Source organism: Dermacentor variabilis, chromosome 8, assembly GCF_050947875.1.
Source record: "Dermacentor variabilis isolate Ectoservices chromosome 8, ASM5094787v1, whole genome shotgun sequence".
NCBI classification, from domain to species: domain Eukaryota; kingdom Metazoa; phylum Arthropoda; class Arachnida; order Ixodida; family Ixodidae; genus Dermacentor; species Dermacentor variabilis.
Window position 1 is genome coordinate 42224249 of NC_134575.1, and position 21705 is coordinate 42245953.

At 44.6% G+C, this 21705-nt stretch overlaps 1 protein-coding gene across 1 annotated transcript in view; it reads left to right on the forward strand.

Moving 5' to 3' along the window:
• The window catches only part of LOC142590140 (testis-expressed protein 2), a 42868-nt gene extending 22467 nt beyond the window's left edge, over positions 1 to 20401 (forward strand). Inside the window, exons 7-15 of the mRNA XM_075702024.1 lie at positions 471 to 697; positions 2697 to 2900; positions 3450 to 3640; positions 4553 to 4678; positions 5849 to 6057; positions 10176 to 10283; positions 12175 to 12384; positions 14346 to 14466; positions 15733 to 20401. Coding sequence (XP_075558139.1) covers positions 471 to 697; positions 2697 to 2900; positions 3450 to 3640; positions 4553 to 4678; positions 5849 to 6057; positions 10176 to 10283; positions 12175 to 12384; positions 14346 to 14466; positions 15733 to 15804 — 1468 coding nt within the window. The 3' untranslated portion in view covers positions 15805 to 20401. The remainder of the gene's footprint in view (positions 1 to 470; positions 698 to 2696; positions 2901 to 3449; positions 3641 to 4552; positions 4679 to 5848; positions 6058 to 10175; positions 10284 to 12174; positions 12385 to 14345; positions 14467 to 15732) is intronic.
• The last annotated feature ends 1304 nt before the right edge of the window (positions 20402 to 21705 follow it).

Genomic DNA, 21705 nt, shown 5'->3' on the forward strand with positions numbered 1-21705 from the left:
AACCACCAGACGCTTAACGCTGCCTAGCAGCCACATTGTGGTGGAAACAACGCAACAAACTTTTCAACTGTGCTACTAACCACATAGCTTTCACTGTAACACAGAAAGGTCGACACCACAGGGTGGGGAAGGACATTGCATATTTTTACAGAAAACAAAAAGCAGGAGTGTCCGTAAGGATAGATATTATACAGACGAGGGAGGTTGCAAATGTTCGAAGCGGTGCTTGCAACAAATTCAGACGGCTGCCTACTTTGACATGTTACTTAGCCAGTCATCATAAAATGCGTTTGCTCACACTCTCATGCTTTATTTTCTCTCTTTTTCTGACCTTGCCAGCTTCAGGGCACTACCTAAATTAAAGTAATCGGGACAGATAACCTGTCTAACAAATTTCTTGCTTAGCAAAAACAAAAAGAAAAGGCGTGGACATGCCTTTTTCTTCAACTGTTCTGTCCACACCCGTCCAGATTGTGGAACAAGAAGTACCCGATTTGTCTTCTGATACCGTCCGAGGACCACCACGTGCGCCAGATGCAGATTGACTCCAGCCAGGCCGACACAGCGACCCGCTTCAACTCCGACGACGACGCGAACGACACGGTCAAGGACCTCTACGTGAGGGACCCCAACAGTGACGAGGCCGACACTGCTGCCGCTGCTGCCCCGGCCTCTTCCAAGGACGATCTGACAAGTTGTGAGTTCGTGCTGTATTTATATATATATATATATATATATATATATATATATATATATATATATATATATATATATATATATATATATATATATATATATATATACTTATACTGGCTGCTTTATATTTTGTATAGCGCAGCGCAGATGCAACCAACACCTTCAATGAACAAAACGTGTTTGCTATTACCCGAAGTTGATTGTAGTTGGAATTGCCCTCTGAACTGCTAGAACAGAATTCAGCAGAAAAGGGAAAATTGTCATCCACTTGACTGTAGCGTGAAACTATAATGGAAACCCCCTGCGAATTTCTCTGAGAAATCTCTGCATTATGCGCGTGACGTGGATGCCTGGGATTCAGCAGTTGCCTGTGCCAAAATGTTTTTTTTTTTCCACTTTCATTTCCCTTTTCCTTATTATAATTTGCAAATTTCAATTGAAATCTAGAGCTAATTTTCCCCGCGCTTTCCTTGACTTGTTGTAAATAACAAAAATCAAGCTCCTCGAATCTTTACCTCAACCGTGGCCGTTCTTAAGCAACACCGAATTTAATTCTACAAGGGCCAAAACCAAAAGGCGCTGTTTCTGCAGAGCAGAACAAGCCCGTCTCTCTCTCTCTGGCTGCCTTTAGGCTCATTAATTCCTCCAGTTTCCCGCAGTCGTTCCTTGTTTTTCAAAAATTGCTGTTTCACAATGCCAAAACTACTTTGAGGGCGATGAAATGCCACATCAATAGTGGAGGGCTTATTAACTGTATATGCTGTGGCATCGGTAGTGGAGGGCTCCACTACCGATGCCACAGCAGACTTCTTTTAACAGGAAAATCTCTGGAGCAGCGCCTGTCGTTTTCCACTGGGTGACTTTGAGGCGTAAGGCCTTGTCAGTTCATTTGTCTGTCGCTTGGCAGTTTTGCTGCAAAATGGAAGGGAAAGTACTCTCGCAGTACAGTGTCGATGTTACCCTCGCTGAAAACAGATCTCAAGTACAAACGGGAATCGTGTACTGACATTGTTGTCTGCCTCGTCAACGGTTTCGTGCGCCTTCCAGCATTCGTTCGGTGCCGGCCTCCCTGGTTCACCACTCTTGGAGGGGGACGCACCAGAGATGAATACTGTACTGTTTCATATGTTGTAGCAAGCTGAGCTGTTTTAGCAAAATCGCACTCCTGCAATAGCAGATTGGCAGCTCGTGCTGCAGGACGAGGCTTGGCGCACCGTAAAAGAAGCAAAAGCCAGCGGGCGATGACATCCTGAAGTTTGTGCATCAGTTCGCAGTAACGTCACGGGTTTCTACAGCATTCATGTCTGGTTTGTTGTTTATCATTGGAGATTAAGTACGCGGCATTCTCAATTAAGCAGGAGTACAAACTAAGAATTTTAAGAATGTTTTCTGTTCTGGATTGCAAAAATGTTAGAGAATGCTTTACTTACTTGTATAAAACCTGCAGTCCCTATTATTGAGGTAAAAAATTTCAAGAAAAAAAAATGTTTCACCAAATTTATCTGCCACAATGCAATGCAAGCTCCAGTGGCAATGACAGCAAACACGACCTGGAGCGATGAAGAGTCAAACAGAGGTTGATAAGTGATGCTGAATGTTGAATTAATGCATGTATTGTGTGTAGCCAGAGTTTGCGTTATTCTTTATTTACGTCACTCACGATCTAGTTCGTGGTTTTATCAGGTATATGGCCCGGCCAATGTATGCCCTGCCACTATACGAATTTCAAAAAAATAGAATGGGTTTTGCACAAGTAAACATAAACCTTGAAAATCCGTACCGTCAAGCTGGCCTACCGGCACAGAGATCTCGGAGCAAAAATTCAAGAATGGAAGTTTTTGGCCATTGTTTTTCTTTAGTTACAGTCTACCTCCTCACTGGAAATTGATAAATTTAGGAGCTTTTGTGAAGTACTTTGCCAGTCCATGCTGATTTATTGCTGCCGTTCAGCGTGAACATTCTCTCGAGAGTGAGCTGTGCCCTCCTTGTGCACCTTCTAGCCAAAACTGCTGTGGCTGGCAAGGACTCGAGCCAGGAGAAGGCTCAGGCACAGACGAACGGCTCCGTGTCGAAGGACTCTCAGCAGGCGTGCACGTCAGCCACGCAGGCCAGGCTGGAGCACGAGGTGCTATACTTGTTCGCACGGACGTGCCGGGAGAAGGAAGAGTGGTTCCGGAGGTTCCAGCAGGCCATCGCCTGTGGTGGTGAGCTTCGGTTCAGTTTTCTATTTCAGTTTTAGTGACGCTTTGTGTAGTGAAGTACATCAATGAATGGCGTAGTGTGTGTAGCGAAAAATGTCATGCAGATCCCCCACGCCTCCTGTTAGTCTGTGTAAATGAAGCTTTGGTAAGCAGGCATGGCGAACCAGTGCATCTCGGTAAGAGATGCCCGACGAAATTCAGCTACGAGCGCACCCTGCTACCTTGAGCCTAGGCAGCGAATAAACGCAATGCGGCACCACCGATCGCAGCATCTAAATGTTTGGACGCTATGGAGCTTGCGGCCGTGAGTGTGTTTGCTTAATGGAAACCTACCACGCATTGGATGCATGTTAAACAACCCCAGGTGGTCAAAACCCGGAGTACCCCCCACTGTGGCATGCCTCATAATCACACTGTGGTTTTTGCACGTGAAACCCCAGAATTTCCTTCAATGACATCATCGGTGCAGCTTCAATGCTTCCAACAGTGGACGAAATCTCTGTAGAAACCATAGTGCCACGAGTATCTTTCCCGTTCACGGCCCCTTTGCAGGCAGGAGCTCAAAGGTGAGGCGGATGCAGTTTGACGACTCGTCCGGCCAGCTCGTCACGTACGAGGCCTACATAGAGGAGCTTCAGCTGCGGCATCGCGAGCAGCAGTGGCTTCCATCGTGCCTCGCGATGTCGAAGAGCACGGCCGTGACCTCGCTGCTTCCTTCCCCGCCGAGCACCGGTTTCTCACAGGTACTGTCCCGGGGCAGGAGCGCCATGCACCTTCCGTGCCTGTCATTTATTCAGCGGGGCGTCGTGTTCATCCATCGCTGCGGAGAAACACGAAGATGGCAATGTTTCAAGACTATGTTTTAATTGTAGAATTCAAGTTGGCCGGGGGAGGGTTTTCCGAGATGATCGCCTCTTTGGGGACACCTTCACGCTGGTGAGGTCTCTCGTGATCTAAAGCCAGACACATCGGCATCTACGGGCGACATCATTCCTGGCACAATGCAAGGAACACTGTCGCGCCCATAGGTGCCAGTGTGTCCAGTGCTAGACACACGAAATCTCACACTAGTGAAAGTACCCTTGAAAGTAATCGTCCAAGAATACCACTCCAGTACTGTAATTATAGCCTCCTGCTAAAAACTGCGTGCCGACTTACATGTTTTGAGAAACATACGTGTTCTATTCCTGTCAACTTTCCTGGGCTGAATTTTTTCCACAGTGCAGAAAGGTTTTAACAGGAACGACAGTACCTACCTGTTGCTGGAGATTTTGCGTGCTTATTTCTCAATAGTGGTGCAAGGCACACAGGCTTCTAGCTGAATGTTATGCTTTTAGCACTGGCCAGCTTCCATTCTGAAATCATGACATGCCTCCCTGAAGTAAATGGTCAAAAATTTAAGGGATTGAATGTTTGTTCAGTAGTAATGATATTACCGATGATCTCACAAGTTTGGATGTCCATTACTGCTATTAAACTTGGTAAGCAAAAAAAAAAAAATTATCTCGAACCTCCTATTTTTCAATTGTCAGGGAAGGCCATAGCAGAAAAAGGCAGTACTATTGTGCAACAGCGCTCACAGGCATAACTTTTCGTTGCAAGTTTGACAATGAACCTTTTATTTCCTTCTTTTTCTTTTTTTGTCGCCTACCCAGGGTATCAAGTCCGAGACGCAGTGGCTGAACATGCTGATTGGGCGGCTCTTCTATGACGTCTTCACTCAGAACGAGTGGGCCGACGTCGTCAGGCGTCGCATCCAGAAGAAGCTCAACCGTATCAAGGTGAGTGCGCTTGCGCCAAGATTCAATCACAGAGTCAACCTCTGTGGTCAAATAGTGTGGAGCTTTATGTAAACCGAATATAGGAAAAAGGCGCAAAGCTGTTTTTGGTATTATTTGAAGCAACTTCACGCTCGGACTGAAGTATGCTCGAAATAAATAACTTTGCTTATATTTTTTGCCATAACTTGCACTAGTGCTGAATCATGTCTGAACTTCTTCCAGTTCCTGTCTTATCTTTAAGCTTATCTTGCCAATCGCATCCTGTTATGCTGCCTTGCTTGGTCCTTGGATGACAGCATGTCCTTAATAAAAATAAAAACTTCAGCTTTGTTTTCTAGCATGCTGTAAGTAATGTTCCATAACTTCACTGAGATGAACAAGGTTAGTTTTGAAATATCTGATGTTCAAATTGTTGAGCAGGAAATCCGTTAACTGCAGGTTCAGAACTGCTGAGCTTTGAAATGGCAGGTTTAAAAAGTCAAAATTCGCACATTAACTTGCACAGCTGTTTTCTACTCTCATTTTGCATGATGTTATTCCACCGAGGTAGTTATTTTGTACCTGCCTCATTACCATGTTGCATTGCCCCCTTCAGTCTCGGCATACACATTTGTGCGTGCGACCTATTTTTGCCATTTCTGCGCAGTGGTGGCAAGTAATTGACCACGAACATTAATGTTAGGGCAAATTGAACATTCTGCTTGCCTAAAGTAACTCTATTTTATTTCTTGGTGAAATATATCGCTACAGGCGACTGCTTCGGTGAAAGCACTATAGTGTTTGATGAGACATTTGAGGTAGGGCATTTCAGTAGTAAATGCAAAAGATTTCTTCCCTGCCGTGTAATGCTCACGTCCAATAATTAACTTCTGCATGTAATTCCAGCGGGTGATTCGAGACTTTCTATGAAAAAATGTAGCGTGAATGACTGTACAGTAAAGATGTTCAGTTACTCTGCAATTATGAAGAATTGTTATAAAAGGCCCACAGTTATTCTACCACCTTGATTTGCCCTGCATGGAGTCTGCAGCACCTTGGCAGAAAATTATGTCAATTTCGAACGTTTATTGACGGTCGACCATAATATTCGAGTGCAGGTGTGTTTACACCGATACACACAGCTCACAAGCTTGCGTCTCTTCTGCTTTTGCGAAACTTCTGTGTTGTCAGGTTCCGTTCTTCATGGAGGAGCTGATGGTGACAGATATCCACCTCGGCTCGCAATTGCCATACATACGGCGCACCTCGGAGGCCATGGTGGACAAGCGTGGTGTCTGGGTCGACATGGACGTCACCTACAACGGGGCCTTCTACATGACCCTCAGTACCAAGCTCAACCTAATGCGGCTCAAGCGCTCGCAGACTGAGGAGATGCAGAGGTGCGTGATGCATGTCTCGTTTCGCACATCAGCGTCATCGGGAAAGGTTCGCACATTGATTTTTATTGCGAAAGTGCGGCCCCTTTACTCCACTGCATTCTTGGCAGAAAATGCTGTGGAACCTGCACAAATGGGGAAGTCGTAGTAGTTCTGCTCCACAGATTTCGCGTAGCAGTTTTCCATCTGCAAATGCTTTCTATGGAACAACTACTTTATATGTTAGAACTAGAACTCATGAGCATAAGATTTTGATCAAATTGCACATTTGTGTACTTTTCTGCTTCTGCTATGCAACATATACTTTGTTTTTAGTTGTGAGTGAAAACAATGCACCGTGGCCATTGCTCGCAGAAAAGTGCGACTCCGCTCACTTGGGCGAGAGCACATGGTAACAAGCATAGAGTTTCTCACTGTATTACCTAGAGGGAAATCTGGCGCTGCTGTGCTGTGGTATGCATGGGAATGCCGGTTTATTGTCTTCGGATTGGCAACGTTCTCGGAGAGCCAGGCAAGCACCGGTCTGTCTGTCGCAGCGATTAATTTTCTACTAAAACAGCATGTAAAAAGCTATTTTAGCTTTATTATTCCACAAAGACATGTTTTGTTTAACTATGAGAACTTGTTATTGCATGCACAATTATATGATACGTAAAAAGTATCAGCGGGCCGCTAAAATTAAAGGACAGACAAGATCCGCGCTCACTTTGAAACAGTTGGTCATCTGTTCTTGCTTTTCCTCGCTTGGTTATGCATTGTAGGTGAGTAAACGTCACTGGAGGATGTAATATGCATGAATGGAAACATTTCATGAAGATTTTACTTTAAGAACGCATTATTTGTGTAGTCATATCCACGTTTTAGACGACGCCTCTTACAAACACCAGCCAACACGAGCCTCGCAGACACACGTACCGTCATTCCCATGACAGCACAGCGCCCCTTAGGAAACTCCCATAGACGGTGATGCCAGATTTTCCTTTGGGTGTTATAGTGAGAAACTCTATGGTAACATGGTCAAGTGTGCGCTAGGGGACGGGGGAAGTGTGGAGGGGGGGCATGCGTCTCCTCCGCTCGCCCAGCCACAGCGGTGCGTGGCTGCCAGTGCAGCATTCGCGGCCTGTGCGCCGTCTTGGAGGTAATCTACGGCGAGTGCAAAGGTAGGGCAAGGCGAGATGGCCATAACTGCGTGTTCGCTGTCTTCCCGCTCGTTTAGTGGTGGAGTTCGCGCAAAGTCGAGTTTTGGAGACGCGTTAAACTGAGAGGCAGCCTGTGCTCCTCACGATAGCATTGTCCCACTGTGGGCGACACTATCGGCCACCGCAACGGAGTGGAGGCAAAAGATCTGCAGGCTTTGGTTTGCGCCGCTGATGCGAAGATATTGTCGACATAGCACGAAACCGTTCCTCTGGTCACCGACTATCAAATTCAGCAACACACATTTTTCTTTCCCATTGAAGGTGAATAATTGGAGGCTCAATAATTCAAAAAAATTTTACGGCCCTTTCCATGCAAGAAAAAATACAGTGGTGAGAAACGCCACCAAAGAAGTTTCACTGAAAGAATTTTTCAAGTCGGTCCATTATTAGGAGGAGGTAGAAGAAATCAACTGTCTTGCTACCATGCTTCCAGGAGGCAAGCATCGCGATATATATATATATATATGTATGTGTATGTATATGTATGTGTATGTATATGTATGTATATGTATGTGTATGTATATGTATGTATATTTATGTATGTGTATGTATATGGTGCAACTGACAGTGGTCTGATCGGGACCACCGTCAGTTGCCCTTCGCTCCTCGAAGAGGCCAGACGTGTGTCGAATGAACTCTCGAACAACAAATTGCAATGCGGTGAGCGCAGTTTAAATCAGGGATCTGGAACCTCGAAGAGGTACAAAGTAATGTTAATGCATGTCTTTTTTATTTCTAGCATTTACCGGTAAATAACCACTTAATTTTCGTTTCTTTTCTTCCTTCTTTTTGCGACATTGCGCCTCCCGCATTGGATGATTAGTCGTAACGAGGGGCTAAATATGCACTGTGAAGAAGCACTTGCACTTTTTTTTTTTTTTTTTTTTTGACGCTCTGGCTAAGAGTGGGGTCCCCTCAAAAAGAAGTTGGAAATGTGTTTTTGTGTTTGCCGTTTAGTTGGATATTTCAGCCATTTTTTTAAGTGGCACTTTTAGACACAATTGTCATCATCTCATGTATACACTACACTTGTTTGTTTGAAAAGGCCGGATTTGGTGAGGGGCCTTTTAACTGTATCTGTGTTCATTTATTTATTTATTTACTATTCATTTTTCGTACTCTCTGGGCCTGAAGGCATTACAGAGAGGAATAGAGGTAATTGGAGACAGCATGTTTGAATTTAGATGGCAACAATGGTGCCGGGAAGGTGGTTCCAGCCATTCGCAGATCTTAGTATAAATGAGTCAGGATAAACATTGGTGCGGCTCGATGAGACAGCAACTTTGTTATCGAGGATCGGTGCGGTATGACACATGGGATTGGTGATGGAACAGGTGGTCTTCAAGGGTGGGGTTTAGTGTGATATACCTTGCCGAAAAAACAGTCGCAGTAGTATGCAGCAAGAAGCTAATGCTTAATTAAGCCAAGGTTTTATTTCATTCTTGATACACTGGAGTTATGAGAGTAATTAGAAAAAATGAAGCGGGCTGCTCAGTTCTAAATAGACTGAACCATATCGGTCAGTGTTGCCTGGCTTGGGTCCCAAATTCAGCATGCATGCTTGAGTTTCGGCCTGCCTACTGCTTTATAAAGTTGAAGCTTGACGGCAACGGGATGCTAGACAGAATTGAGTGCTTTCTTCCAAATCTATAAATGTGCAATGTATGGCTAGGGAATTATCAATAGCACAGCACAGGTCATTAGCGAATGACAAAAGTTGAGCTTTGCAGGAAAAATAAAGCTTTCTAAAACCATGTTGGTTTTCTGTGAAAAACAAGTTATATTCCAGAAAAGTGATCAGGTGCGAGTAAATGACATGTTCCATGAGCTTGCATGGTATGCTGGTCCACGACATTGGTCTATAACTTGAGGTGTAGTTTATTCCACCTGATTTATACATGGCAACAACCTTCCCTTCCTTCCTATTGCTCAGCATGATGCAGTACTGCAAGCATTGCGAAAAAGGTTCAGGCAGAAAAATAGACCAGTGTGCAGAAGCGCTTTTTTAGGAACTTGGAGTCAATGACATCCGGTCCAGCAGGAGCAGGTAAGTTGTGTCAAGATTCGGCTGTACAACATCATTGAGTCTTCTTCCACCAAAACATGTGCAATTCCCTGTAGAGCATTGCCTGTTATCAACAATCCTATCGGTTAGGTGTTTCAGTGAACTGATTGCGACATCTGCAGCAGTCTTCTGATGTTTCATGACATTGCCTTTGTGATCAGTATGACCTACCTATTTATGCAACGTGTGCAGGAGTGCCTATATGATTAAGAAAATGACTACAGTCGACTTTCGGTATAACAAACATGGATAAAACGAATTACTGGATGTAATAACATAGCTCTAAAGGGTATTTCTGTCAATGTCAGCATGTAACAAAAACATGCTTATAAGGAATATTGGATATAACAAATGTATTTTCATGACAGATGTGACTTCATTAAAACAAGGTTCAACTGTACCTGAGTCTTTGTCTTTTCAGGCAACTGCCATTGAACTTTCCCAAGTTGTCAAGGAAGCAAGCTTTTGCTGTTACAAAGCAGTACCTCAAGTTTGAAATTGGCTCTTACAAAGTCATGTGGATGCGTCTGTTTAGTTCATTATACATAATGTGCAAAAGCATACCCAAAGCACTAGCCATATAAAACATGTTTTCATGGATTTTGTCGCAAGTCGCCCGGCATTAGCACATTCGTGTCCTACCACGCGAAATGTGCACCACTATGTCGGTTGATGCCATACCAAAAATACGTCCAAGATGTTTTCGATGTGGTTGCTACCTAAGAGCAAACAGTACGTGCTGTGTGAGAGGGGCTTTGCTGTTCGTGTAAACATAACATGACACATTGGCTCTTGCATGTTGGAGAGTTCCGGAACGGAGAAATGGGTTCTCACTGGCAGTTCCTTTCTTGGTGCAGCCTCGCCATAAACCATGATGCCTATGACGATGAGAGCGCCGCTTCCTCATCGGATGATGAGGGGGCCGCTGCTGACAAGGGGGAGTCGAGCGCCATCTCTAGAGACCCGTGAGTGCTCACGAAAAGACCTTTTTCTTCTAAATTAGCAATTATAGAGGCGTGTGTTGCCTGGCCTCTATACTTCACAGCAACAGATGTTGCAAGTACTTCAGGCAATTTTCATAGGCTTTCACAGATGTCATCACCCTCATGTTTCCTTCACAGAAGCCTCAAAGGAAAACTCATATTTGTCCCCACCCCAGATTCAGCTTCAGGGGTTTGACATGTCTGCCCATCATCATTGTCGGCCATCACAATGCTATCATCTTGTCATTGTTGTCCACTGTGGTGATCAATCTGATAGCCATCATAACAATAATAATTGTCAAAAACAGCTTTGTAATAGCCATCATCATGCTGTTGATGGCCATTGTCGTTGATGTGTCCTCAGATACACGCATGACAACTCTTCGAAATATCTCGTAACGTTTAAAATTTGGCCTCATTTCACAACTTGGCTAATGTGTCAAGATTTTAAAAAAAAAATAAATTGTGTTCATGATAACGTTCCAAAGCTGTTGAAAGACGGGGCAGTGCAAATTTTAGAAAGTGCATGTTAAGAGAAATTGTGCTACCTGGACTGCCTTCTTGTGTCAGCAGTGCAGGACGCCACATGTACCAGAGGTGTACTTGCCTCAAGCAGGCTTATTCAGACATTTCCTAAAGAAGGCAAAATTTTCATCAGAGAAAGCACTACAAGTCACTGCGATCTAAAAACATGTTGCTTGTCGGTCTCTGCTGTTCCACGATTGCTGCTGCTTGTGTGTTGTGTTGAAAAAGTAAACAGTCGTCAATAAGGCGTACATGTAGCCCGCAAAATGCATGTGCCGAGGGCGTATTTCATAAAAATGCAACCCCGGATTCGCCCGCAAATAAGTGACTTCGTTCCACAAGTGGCCGAAAAACGTGCACCGCATTCTCAGACGTCGGTTTCGGGGATATACCTTGAACTTCGCACAACTAGAGTGAAAGGAATCGGCACCTGTGAGTGCCTGCATTGTTGGCACAGATCCGAGCAAGCATATTTCCATTTTTGTAAAGGACCTAGACATGCTAGAGCTGCGGCCACCTTTGTCCAACCCTTGTGCGCATGTGGGAGTTGCAAGAGAAAAATCTGGAGATTTTGCTTCTCGAAAATCTGCCTTTTCCTAGGTACTATGCATGATTCCGCGCTTCATTCCGTTTGTCCCTAGCCGATGGCAGTGCATGCTACATGAGAATCGGCACTTTCTTAACTTCGTCCAAATGCAATCACACCGCCGATGCATAATTTGTGATGGTAAAGTATTAGTGTTAGTACAGAGTAAACGATGCAGCTCTTCCAGAGCTTACATGAGTGGCTTTTGGATTCCCAACCATGGGAGTGCTTGCCTGCCAAGTGAAGTGCTATTGGCATATAGCATAAGTCACCTGCAAAATGGCATGCTAACGGGGCGCAAGTCAACATTGCTTAAAAGTCTCTGCACCACTGCAAGGTATGTCAGACGTCATGCTGACCTTCAACCCACTCCTCGTAGCTTCAGCTTCAATGTCAACTCATTCTTGTCCTTTCATTGACCCGTCATGCTGTTCCTCATTTACGTTGAGAGGTCGCAAATTAGAATTTTCGGACAGTTCAAACCAGCCACCATGGTCTGGCCAGGGCACGAACTTTACATATCAAACGATTCATTAATTCACATGACAATCTGTGCCGGCAGCTGCCTTGGCAGCTAAGCAAGAGATTGCACAGCCATCTCATTTTAAAGCAGAAGAGAGACAAACTCTCATCATCTATCGGTCAGCAACGTGGTGCGTGACCCAGCAGCTTGCCCGCCTGGCTTGTCCCCCTTTGCTGCATTTGTGGTTGGGCCGCAGAGTGTGGAGCGAGACTTGTTATTGCCGTGACACATGCGCGCAGGAGCTCCGCGACGGGCACGGGCAAGAAGCTGCTGGAGCTGGTGGACAAGATCGCCCAGTCTCGCTACTTCCAGCAGGCCACCGAGAACCGCTACATCAAGCGCAAGATGGAGGAGGTCTCCAACACACCGCTGGTGCTCACCGTCGAGATTAGCCACCTGGTGGGCACGGTGGCCCTCAACATCCCGCCTCCACCTACAGACCGCGTCTGGTGAGTTTTTTTTCGGTGTGTCCAGAGCTTACAGGCAACGTTTGGTGCTGCTCGCTAGCCCTCAGCGTCATGCTTTGGGGCAGCCACTCGTAGAACTTGAAAGTAAGCCGAACTTTATTCACGTCGTAAAGAAAACACATGCATGGGTGTCTTGCAAAAGGAGGTCTCATAGCGTACAGCTGATGCAGCACCTCCTGTTGAAAACCTAGTGGAGATAAATGCAAATTATGACACCAAAACAGCGCAACAGTATTAGTTGCAACTATATAAATGCAGCAGATGACATGCATCGAAAGAATCTGCACGCAGTGAACATTTGTAACATTAAAAACATCAAAATACAGTACAACCCGTCAACTCGAAGGTGTAAAAACTGGAAAACATTTCGGGATGAGCAGAGTTTCGAGATAAGCAAAATAAAATACAGAAGCCCACTGGCCACACATGACTACATGAGGCCTTTCCAAAATGCTGCCAAGTAATATTCTCATTCACTTTCGCATGCATTGGCAGCAGACATGTTGGCATCTATGCATAACAGCATTACTGGCGCTGCACCAAGACAGTGTGCTTGACACAGAGTCAAGAAGATTGATCCTAATGCAATATTTGAAGCAAATCGTACAAGTATAACCTCTACCAGACATCCAAAAAGCTGGCGCTGCTGTATTCTGTGTCGTAATAAATTGTGGATCAATTCACTAATTCGCTTCGAAAACCAAAACTGAATTGTGGAAGAGCGCAGTTGTCAGGTCAGGCCTATACCCACCTAAATGCTGCGTCGCCCATGAGTGACGCGGCATTTTGGCCTACCAGATGGACGAGCAAGAAGGGAGCATCCTTATCAAGCTGAGATCTCACTCAAAACCCTGTGAGCTGGCATGCTGGCTTCTCTTGGACACGGTGTGTAGTAAGCTGGTCAAGCTGGTCGCACCTGTTCAAAAGTGGCGATCATCTTGCTCAAGGTCACGATTAATATGCCAGTGACCACATTGATGCATCGCTGCCAGCATTCTAAGTGAGATGGGGGAGGGGGAATCAGACTTTGCATACCAGCTCACTGCTACTGTGTGAGACCGCAGCATTGTCGCAGTAAGTAGCCAAACAAGTGTGTGCAGGTGGTTGATGGACAGAAAGGAGAAGATAACTGCCACCTGTTGAAAAACGAGTTCAGGAGAGACTGCCCACACTGCATTGTTGCCTTTTCCTTGGTATTTTCGAAGTTCAAGTTTCGAGGTCTGGAGTTCGAGCGCAAATAATTTCAAGATAACAGGTCGTAAACACGAGCTGACACCACGGCCAGAAAAAAGAAATTCGGCTTAACCAATATTTCGAGATATCGGAGTTCAACCTAAAATGTGGTTTACTGTATAGCAATGCTGATTTAGGTCATACAGACTGTTCAAGGGAAAAGCATCGGAAGAGCTCTTCCTTAAAGGCCCCTGAAGGGAAAAATTTTGTAGTGCTTAATGGCATGGAGTTATGCCAAACCGGGTCAACTCTTTTGTGAACGGTGGGTAAAACTTGATTGAAACCCGATTGATGATGGAGTCACATTAATAGAGTGCAGCTGAGGCAGCAATAGTGCGTGTGATCACTTTCCAGCAAGGCCAGTTTGCCACATTGCCATGTAGCTGACAGTTGGCTGAAGTTTTTGAACTTGTTGCATTGGACCAGTTACAGGTAGCATCCTACACCACCAGATTTTGCCCTAATCTGCACATAATGATGAATAAATCTTCATCCTGAATGAAAACAGAAGTTCGTTGTATTCATTTAAAGACAAATCTTTGCTTTGTTAAAACAAGTTCTTAAATGCATGGTTTCCAGTGTAACTTTCGGAGAAAATCACAATTGGTTATGTACATTAGTTTGTTATAACCCATTTCATTATAGCGAGGCTTCCAAGTGGCATGTGAAAATTCTGAGCCTGTTCTGCATTTGCTGTACCGTGAACATAGGTACGGCTTCCGCACGCTGCCCAAGATGCAGCTGGTGGCACGACCCAAGCTTGGAGCCAAAGAGGTCACCATTGCCCGGGTCACAGAGCGCATAGAGAAGATGCTCTTCCTCGAATTCCAGGTGAGTTGGCCGAGCTTGCATGTGAAGACTGTGACGTGATCTGCCTTGGGCACAAACTGGGTTGTTAATACATCTTAATAGCACAAGCACAGCAATTAGAGTTACTCACGCTTGCACTCTCTTGCAAGAAAATAACTTGCCACACCTTTAACTTGAGTGCCCCTAAAGCAGGTTTCTTTACTGTTGGGTAAAATTGGGACATTAAAAGAGCACCCCTGATTTTTTTAATGTGACTACCAGTTCCAGTTTTCTTTTACAGGATTGATTAAGTTCACTTGCAGTAATAGACAGTTTTAGTTTAGCGTATGCAACTTGTAGCATACGCTAAGCAGCGCACGTTTTTTAGTTTTAGTTGGCCGGCGAGATCATTGGATCTCGGAGGCAATATGCCGTCGTTGCGGCTATTTCCCGACTCTAGCAGCTATAGGTGGCGCTGTCATCTCGAATGTTTCTTTCGTTAGGCTTCGACTCATTCGAAATGAGAAGCGATCTCGAAAACACCACAAGGGTATCCATAATACTGTCGTCGAAGCAGCCTGAGACTAAGTGGAAGCCGTTTACACAATCGTTTGCTACGAACGAAGTGCATTTTACACAAGCAGCGCCAAATTCAATTCAAAGCGGGCAGCTGGGACTGCCGCCATGTTCCACGCTAACTCCGCAAACCACGCAAAGACACTAACACTAAATTTGAATAATAGCGTGCATATGCTATACGGTATGGGTCCTTTAGTGTTCCCGCGCATGCGCAGTGACGACCCGCTATATTATAGCGCATGCAATGGTATAGAGTACGCTATACTAACACTGTCTAATATTTTCTTTCCACTGTCATATTCCTTTTTTTTTTCCATGCGCACAAATATATACAGTGAGGTGAATGTAAAAATCACATGCATTATTATTCTGCAGTGCTCTTTCACATCACTTTTATAAAAGTTATATTTCCAATTAAAACTTGACAGCATTTCTGTTACAAAATGTTTGTCTTCATTGAAATTTCAGTGGTAAAATTTGTATTTTAAAGTTTTATGTTCACCCACCTCAACTGAAGAGGTAACTTTGTGATGTGTGCCAGCCTAGGTTCTCGTGGCACATTTAATGAAAATCAGAAATGTTAGTGTGAGGAACTGTTGGGTACTGTCTTTCAGCATTTATGTTCAAGGACTGTATTTAATCATGCTGCTAATGTTGCTACATTGTAACAGTAAATGGTATATTGACGCTGTCTTTCTTCTTGTCTCTCAAAAAAAAAAAACGCGACAGAGGATTTTCGTCATGCCCAACATGGACGACTTTGTGGTGCCGTTCATGTTCAGCGACGTCACGGAATCGTGAGGTGCATTTTTGCACAGCCCGTCCCCACCAAGAAAAAAAGAGAGAGAAAAGAAACGGAGAGTGAGACTGCTAACAGACGATGGCACTTTTGTCGCCTGCTGCAGCGACGCAACGTCCTTGCACACTTTGGAGAGGACGCCCACCTGCACTCGGAGATTACGAACTGTTTTTGAACCACTTAATGATATTTTATTGCTTGGTGTTTTATGTACATTTTTCTGCCATCGCTTTGCACAGTTTTCATCTTTTTCTTTCTTTCTTTCTTTCTTTTTTTACCGACGGCTTTCTTAGAATTCTGTAAACACAGATCTGCGATCACCATTGTGTTGAGTTTAGTTCCTTTCAACGCACATCTCTACTGTGGCTGCAGGAGAAAAAAAGTTATTGCGTTATCGTTTTTATTATTAGTATCTTTTATTGACATAACCCTTTCTGCACTTCACTGTTGCGGATGCCTCCGCCATACCATTCTTTGTTGTACATGTTTAGGAAAGAAAAAAGCTAAGACGGAACGAGCATTTGCATCTGAACAACTGTGATGGCTGCAAAAGTGGTCTTGTTGTGCTCGAGTTTCGTTCTTTATTGCTTTGCCTGTTATGCAGCTTTTTTTTTTTTGCAGCTCTTATTCCTCAACCAAAATGTTATTCAAACAATGTTCTTGCTGCAGACTCAGATAAAATAAGTAACTCTTTAGAGGGAACTCTGCTTTCAGAGCTCGTGGGGATATAAAAGTTTTCCTGCTAGTTATTGCCATATGCTTCTTTCTTTGATCCTTTCGAAGACAATCGGCAACTTTTGCAATTGAGGACACTCACGTACCCATTAGCTGAATGTTGTGGGTGATGTTGCATTCGTTAGGCTTGATGTCAGTCTTTGTTAGGCTTAACGTCAAGGTCTTTGTTAGGCCTAACGACAAGGTCGTCTTAAGCCTAACATCTAGGGTTTGTTGAGCTTGACATAAGCAAATTGAGGGCACACTTGGGCGGCCGGGCCTTTCCGTACAAAGTCTTTCACGACCTTTTAAAGCTTCATGTTTGCGAGAAGTCTTCTGTGAAGTTTAGATAAGCTTGGCACTTTGTCCCACATGACTGCACCGGAAACGAGACGAGGAGAAACAGTACAAGGTGATGGTCTGAAGTAGTATTACAGGGGAAGAACGAAGTTTGCACAGTGAAAGGTTTTTACCACTAGGTTTTTTAAGCTGCTGGGAGAAGTGAGCGAATGAAGTGCGTCTTCCACAAATGTTTCTGAAAGAAATATGCTGTGTGTGTTGCAGTCACTGTATACGGCGTCGAATGCACACATGGCATTCTACTGCAGGTTTCTCAGGTTTAAGCCACGACAAAGTGAACGTGTTGCCGATGCCTGCGTGTTTGATTTCCCCGAAGATGTTACATCATTTTAATATGTACCTCATCGTTAATTTTCTTTCTCTTGGTGTTGTTTCTGTGATTTGTGTGTCGTGATCTTGGGTGTTGTGCATACTCCAAGCAACTTGCAACGTCAGGCAATTAGCAACTTCTTGCGCTTCTTGTGTGGCGCATTTTCAAGGACCCTTGCAACGGTTGCTTGCGAGGTGTCAGCTCAGTTGCATTTGGTGTGTGTGTCTTTATTGTGTGGTAAAATACTCTTCGCAAACTAAGAGAAAAAAAATCTGAGATTTTCAGGAAGTGTTTGTCTTTTTTGTAATGTTGGCTCTGGTGATCGATGGTGCTTAGATGTGGTCCCTGTATACATAGCCCAAGATTCTGTCTCCGTTCCTTTATGCCCCACTATCCATTATGAGCGAGTTTTCCAGAAGAAAAAAAAATGAGCGCATTCAAATTTGTACTTTTCTATTGCACATCGAAAGCTTTGCCGGTGTTGCGCTTTCGTGTCGCACAAAGGCTTGTTTTAAGGAAAGAAGGAAAAAAAGTGCACAGCTTTTATTAGTGTTGGGTTTGTCGTACCGTACCTCATTTGTTGCAGCACACCTTGGGCCTGTTCATCAGTGTTAACTGCAAATTGTTTCATAATTTTTTTTCAGATTCATAAGCACGGATGTGAGTGTTGAGCTCTCAAGATTTGTAATCCGGTGTTAGGCTGCATTGAGTTAAGGTTAATATCAGTTTGCACTGTGCCAGAAACAAATCAGAAATGTGATGTGTCGTCAGTGCAACTGATGACGCCCGAGCTTAACATATCTTGATGCTGGTGCATTCATTATCAAGAGTATAAAGCAGTACCCTGCTCAGTTAGTCGACTGTTTTGTTGTAGTCTGTTGCACCTTCGTGCACAATTAGAAAGCACACCTTTTTGTTTAAGTCCTGTCAAGACAAATAGGGATATATTGCTTCCTTTTGTGGATCTTGACAGAAGGATTGAGAGGGAGATGTGTATTTATAATTAATATATAGCATGCGTTTTCTCCTTCTTGTTCTAAATGTGGTGTACTTTCTTTCTTTTTTTGTGTGTGTGCGCTTGTGGCTCCAAGCAAGGCTACGTAGGTCTCTACTTTGTTTCTCTGGTGCCCAGATCACACGTGCGGCCTTCGAAAAGGTGTATGGGCCGCAATCTGTGCAGCCGAGATTAATCCTGGGACCTCTTCTCAAAAGCCAGAGAGAGATTGATGCAGAAAAATATGTCTTCATTCTTGAAACAGTTGGAGTGTTGGAGGAGCCCAACCAAATGGCCCAGCTGCAGTTTCGATCTTTGTGGTGTGGCCTTGACAACTTTGACGAGGGCTATGCAGGTCTGTTAACAGCAATATGCAAGCGCATGGCTGGCAGCGTGTCCGGCGTCGTCTGCCAATAACCACGGGCACTGGCGGTGAGGTCGGTAGTGTGTGGCACAAAATCCAGGTGCCCACTTTTGGGTAGTATCCATGGCTTGAGCCAGCAGACCTGCTTGATCGGGCCAGTCAAGCTGGTGCTTGTCAGCAGGCGGTGCTGGTGGTACTGTTGACCACACGCTCGTGTTTCTGGTACTAGATCGGGGCTCTCTGCATCACTGGATGTTGCAGGTGGTTTAAGGGAGTGCACTGTGAAGCGATTTTTTTTTTTTTTTTTTCCCAGATTGAAGTTGCTGAGGTTGTCTGGCGAGAAATGCCATGTTGTTCCGTCCGAAGCTTGTGGGGCTGTTGGCACAAGCGTGTCTTTGTATTGAATGCATTCCTTTTTCGCTGCAGCCATGTTTATTCTTGGTTTCAGCTCGTTAGGCTGGCTTTTGGCCGCTCGGGCAGCAATGGGGAAGAATCCTCTGGCGTGGCCCCCATTAGGCAGGTCTTTGTTCATGGAAACAGTGCCGTCAAGACTCGCTTGGAACTTAGACTTCAGCTTGCCCCTCAATTTGCTTGTCCTTCCAGCCTCAAAGATTTCTGCAATATCCTTTCTATTTGCAATGATAGCTGCCTAGCTGTGTCATTTGGTTTGTCTGATTGCTTTTTTTTTTCTATATTTGCCTAAAGCTTTACATTTCGCACACTTAAAAAGATGGAGCCATACGTACAGTCAACATAGAAAGTTTTCGGACTGTGATATCTCACGATATGTTCAATTTCCGAGCAGTTTGTGGCCATAGCCAGTAAAACCAGAAAAAACACCGTGTGGTCTACACATACTAGCACAATTGAGCCTTGCTATAACAAACAGAACAAATTATCAGATGTAACAATATAAATACTTTTTCTTGCTGATGTCACTGTGTAACAAATATATACTCAGTGACTATTTGATGAAATTTAAGTACCCTAGTATCAGATACAACTTCGTTATAAGAAAATTTGACCGTGTAGGATGAAAATCCAAATACTACGCTGTGTACCCAAGCCATGGAAACGGGTATTAATTTTTTTTTGAGGTCTCACTGCCCATAAACTTCTGATGCGGACTGTAGATAAAGCTAGGAAACTGCTTTTCTGCATGGAAAATATTTTGGCTGTAATGCAAAAAGCAAGTCGAGCTATGCGAATTACAGAATTTCTTTCCAAATCTACTCCTGTGCTACCTTGAAGTTTCCTTTACGGATGTCTTCTAGGTAATGCGGCACAGACCATGTGGTTTATATATAAAGCACAGCGTCGCCTATGGCAGCACTTCAGGACCAAAGATATAACCTTCGTTTACTTAAGTTTTGATTTGGCGCCAAGGAAAAACAACTTCGTGTGTTCACTGTAAAATGTTTTGAGTTTCGAAAGAAACTGAACGTATAAGGTCACCTTTAAGCAGCTCAACCTCTCACACTCCCCTTCCACATGCTGAATCCACGAGTGGCCACTGTCCTCATCTCAATCTATGGCTTTTAGAATTTTATTTTTCTTGGCATTATATTCTTTCCTCCTAGTCTATACGGTGCTTAAAACTGTTTATACTTTGGTGCAATGTAGAACAGAGATCCTGCATTATTTTTAGTGAAGTATGTTTATGTATACCAGTGTGTTTGCAACCCAGCCTGTGGCATGTTCTAGTCTGTCTACTATGGATGTCTATAAGAGCAGGTAAGGGGGGGGGTAAGGGGATTGCATGGCAAACAGCAGAGCGCGCACTGTTTCTTTGCTTGGCACAGTAAGTTGGCACATGCACTTGTCATATCATTTATTAAAACAATTGAAAGTTCTGTACTCAGTTGTCAGTAGTGCTTTCTTCTTCCTTTTTTTTTGCGTTTCGTTCATCCACCTGCCACCACTCGCACTTGTCCATATATGGGCACGAGGCTGTGGCTATGTGTGGCGAGTCGTACCACCTGTGTTCTTGTACGCTGTCTCGCCAATTCCATACATAGCAGTGTAAGCCGCGAGTTGCGTCAGCCAGCCAGGAATGATAACCAAAAGGAGGGCTTTCTGTCCGCCCCTAATCACTCTCTTCACGGTGCCAACTGAATGAAAGCATCGTGAAAGGCTTGGCAGGGCACGGTGGGTGCCCACTGTTCCCTTCTCCGGAGCCACACTCGCACAGCTGGCTCTTGTTGCTGATTGGCCGACACGAGCCCTAGCCTTCACTGCAGGGCATGGAGTTGGCAAGGCAGAGAACAGTATGTTCATCCACTTGGCAAGCTACCTTGACACAGGGAAGTAAACGGCACTGCTGCCTGCCAAGTGAAGTGGTCAGTGCTTCACTCCTCCTCACCCCCCCCTTCCCCGAAGTGATTCCCGAGCAAAGTTTTTGTATGACCAGATTCTCTCGGTGTCTGCAAAGCTGCACCAGAATGAATGCGTGTTTCTTGAGCAGCTCTGATAAGAAGTTACTTGAGAAAGGAGTGGTATCAATGCATTGTGTTCTTTAGTCTAAGGGCAGAGCCATGCTTCGTTTGGTGAAGTTGAAAGAGAGAGAGAGAGAAAGTTTAATAGGTGTACAAAATCTTACTGGGGTGCTCCCTGTTGCGAGGCTTCAGTTGTGGGTGGTGTCCTCAGTTCAGGACTCTACGAGTCCGCCCGGCGTGCTCTCGTGACCAGATCTAGCTGGTCCTGGGAGTCGACGCTGAACAGCAAAACTTCCCATTGTTGTGGGTTCGGGTGTGGTTTTGTTATGGTATGCGCATGTAGCATGGTATAGCATGGCCAGTGCATTGCAGTGTATGGGTGGCATGTAGTGTACAGGATGTGATACATCGTGTGCGGCGTCTGAATGTGTTTGTCTAATTGCCTCCACGACACTGGCTCATCGTGCGTCTAGTGATGCATGGAGCAGTGGGAATTTCCATTTTTGAAGTTGAAGAGCTTTGAACTGAGGCCCATTTCAGAATACAGGGGATAGCGCTTTGTAGGAAGCCATGACTTGGTATGCAGTCGTGGACAAATGAAATGCTAAGAATAGATTGCACAGTGTAGAACACCTTTTCCAGGTAATAAGTAGAGAGACATCTAACACTGCCACTTATCCTGTTGCCAAGCCGAAATTATGGCAACATGACATGAAGTGGCAAACA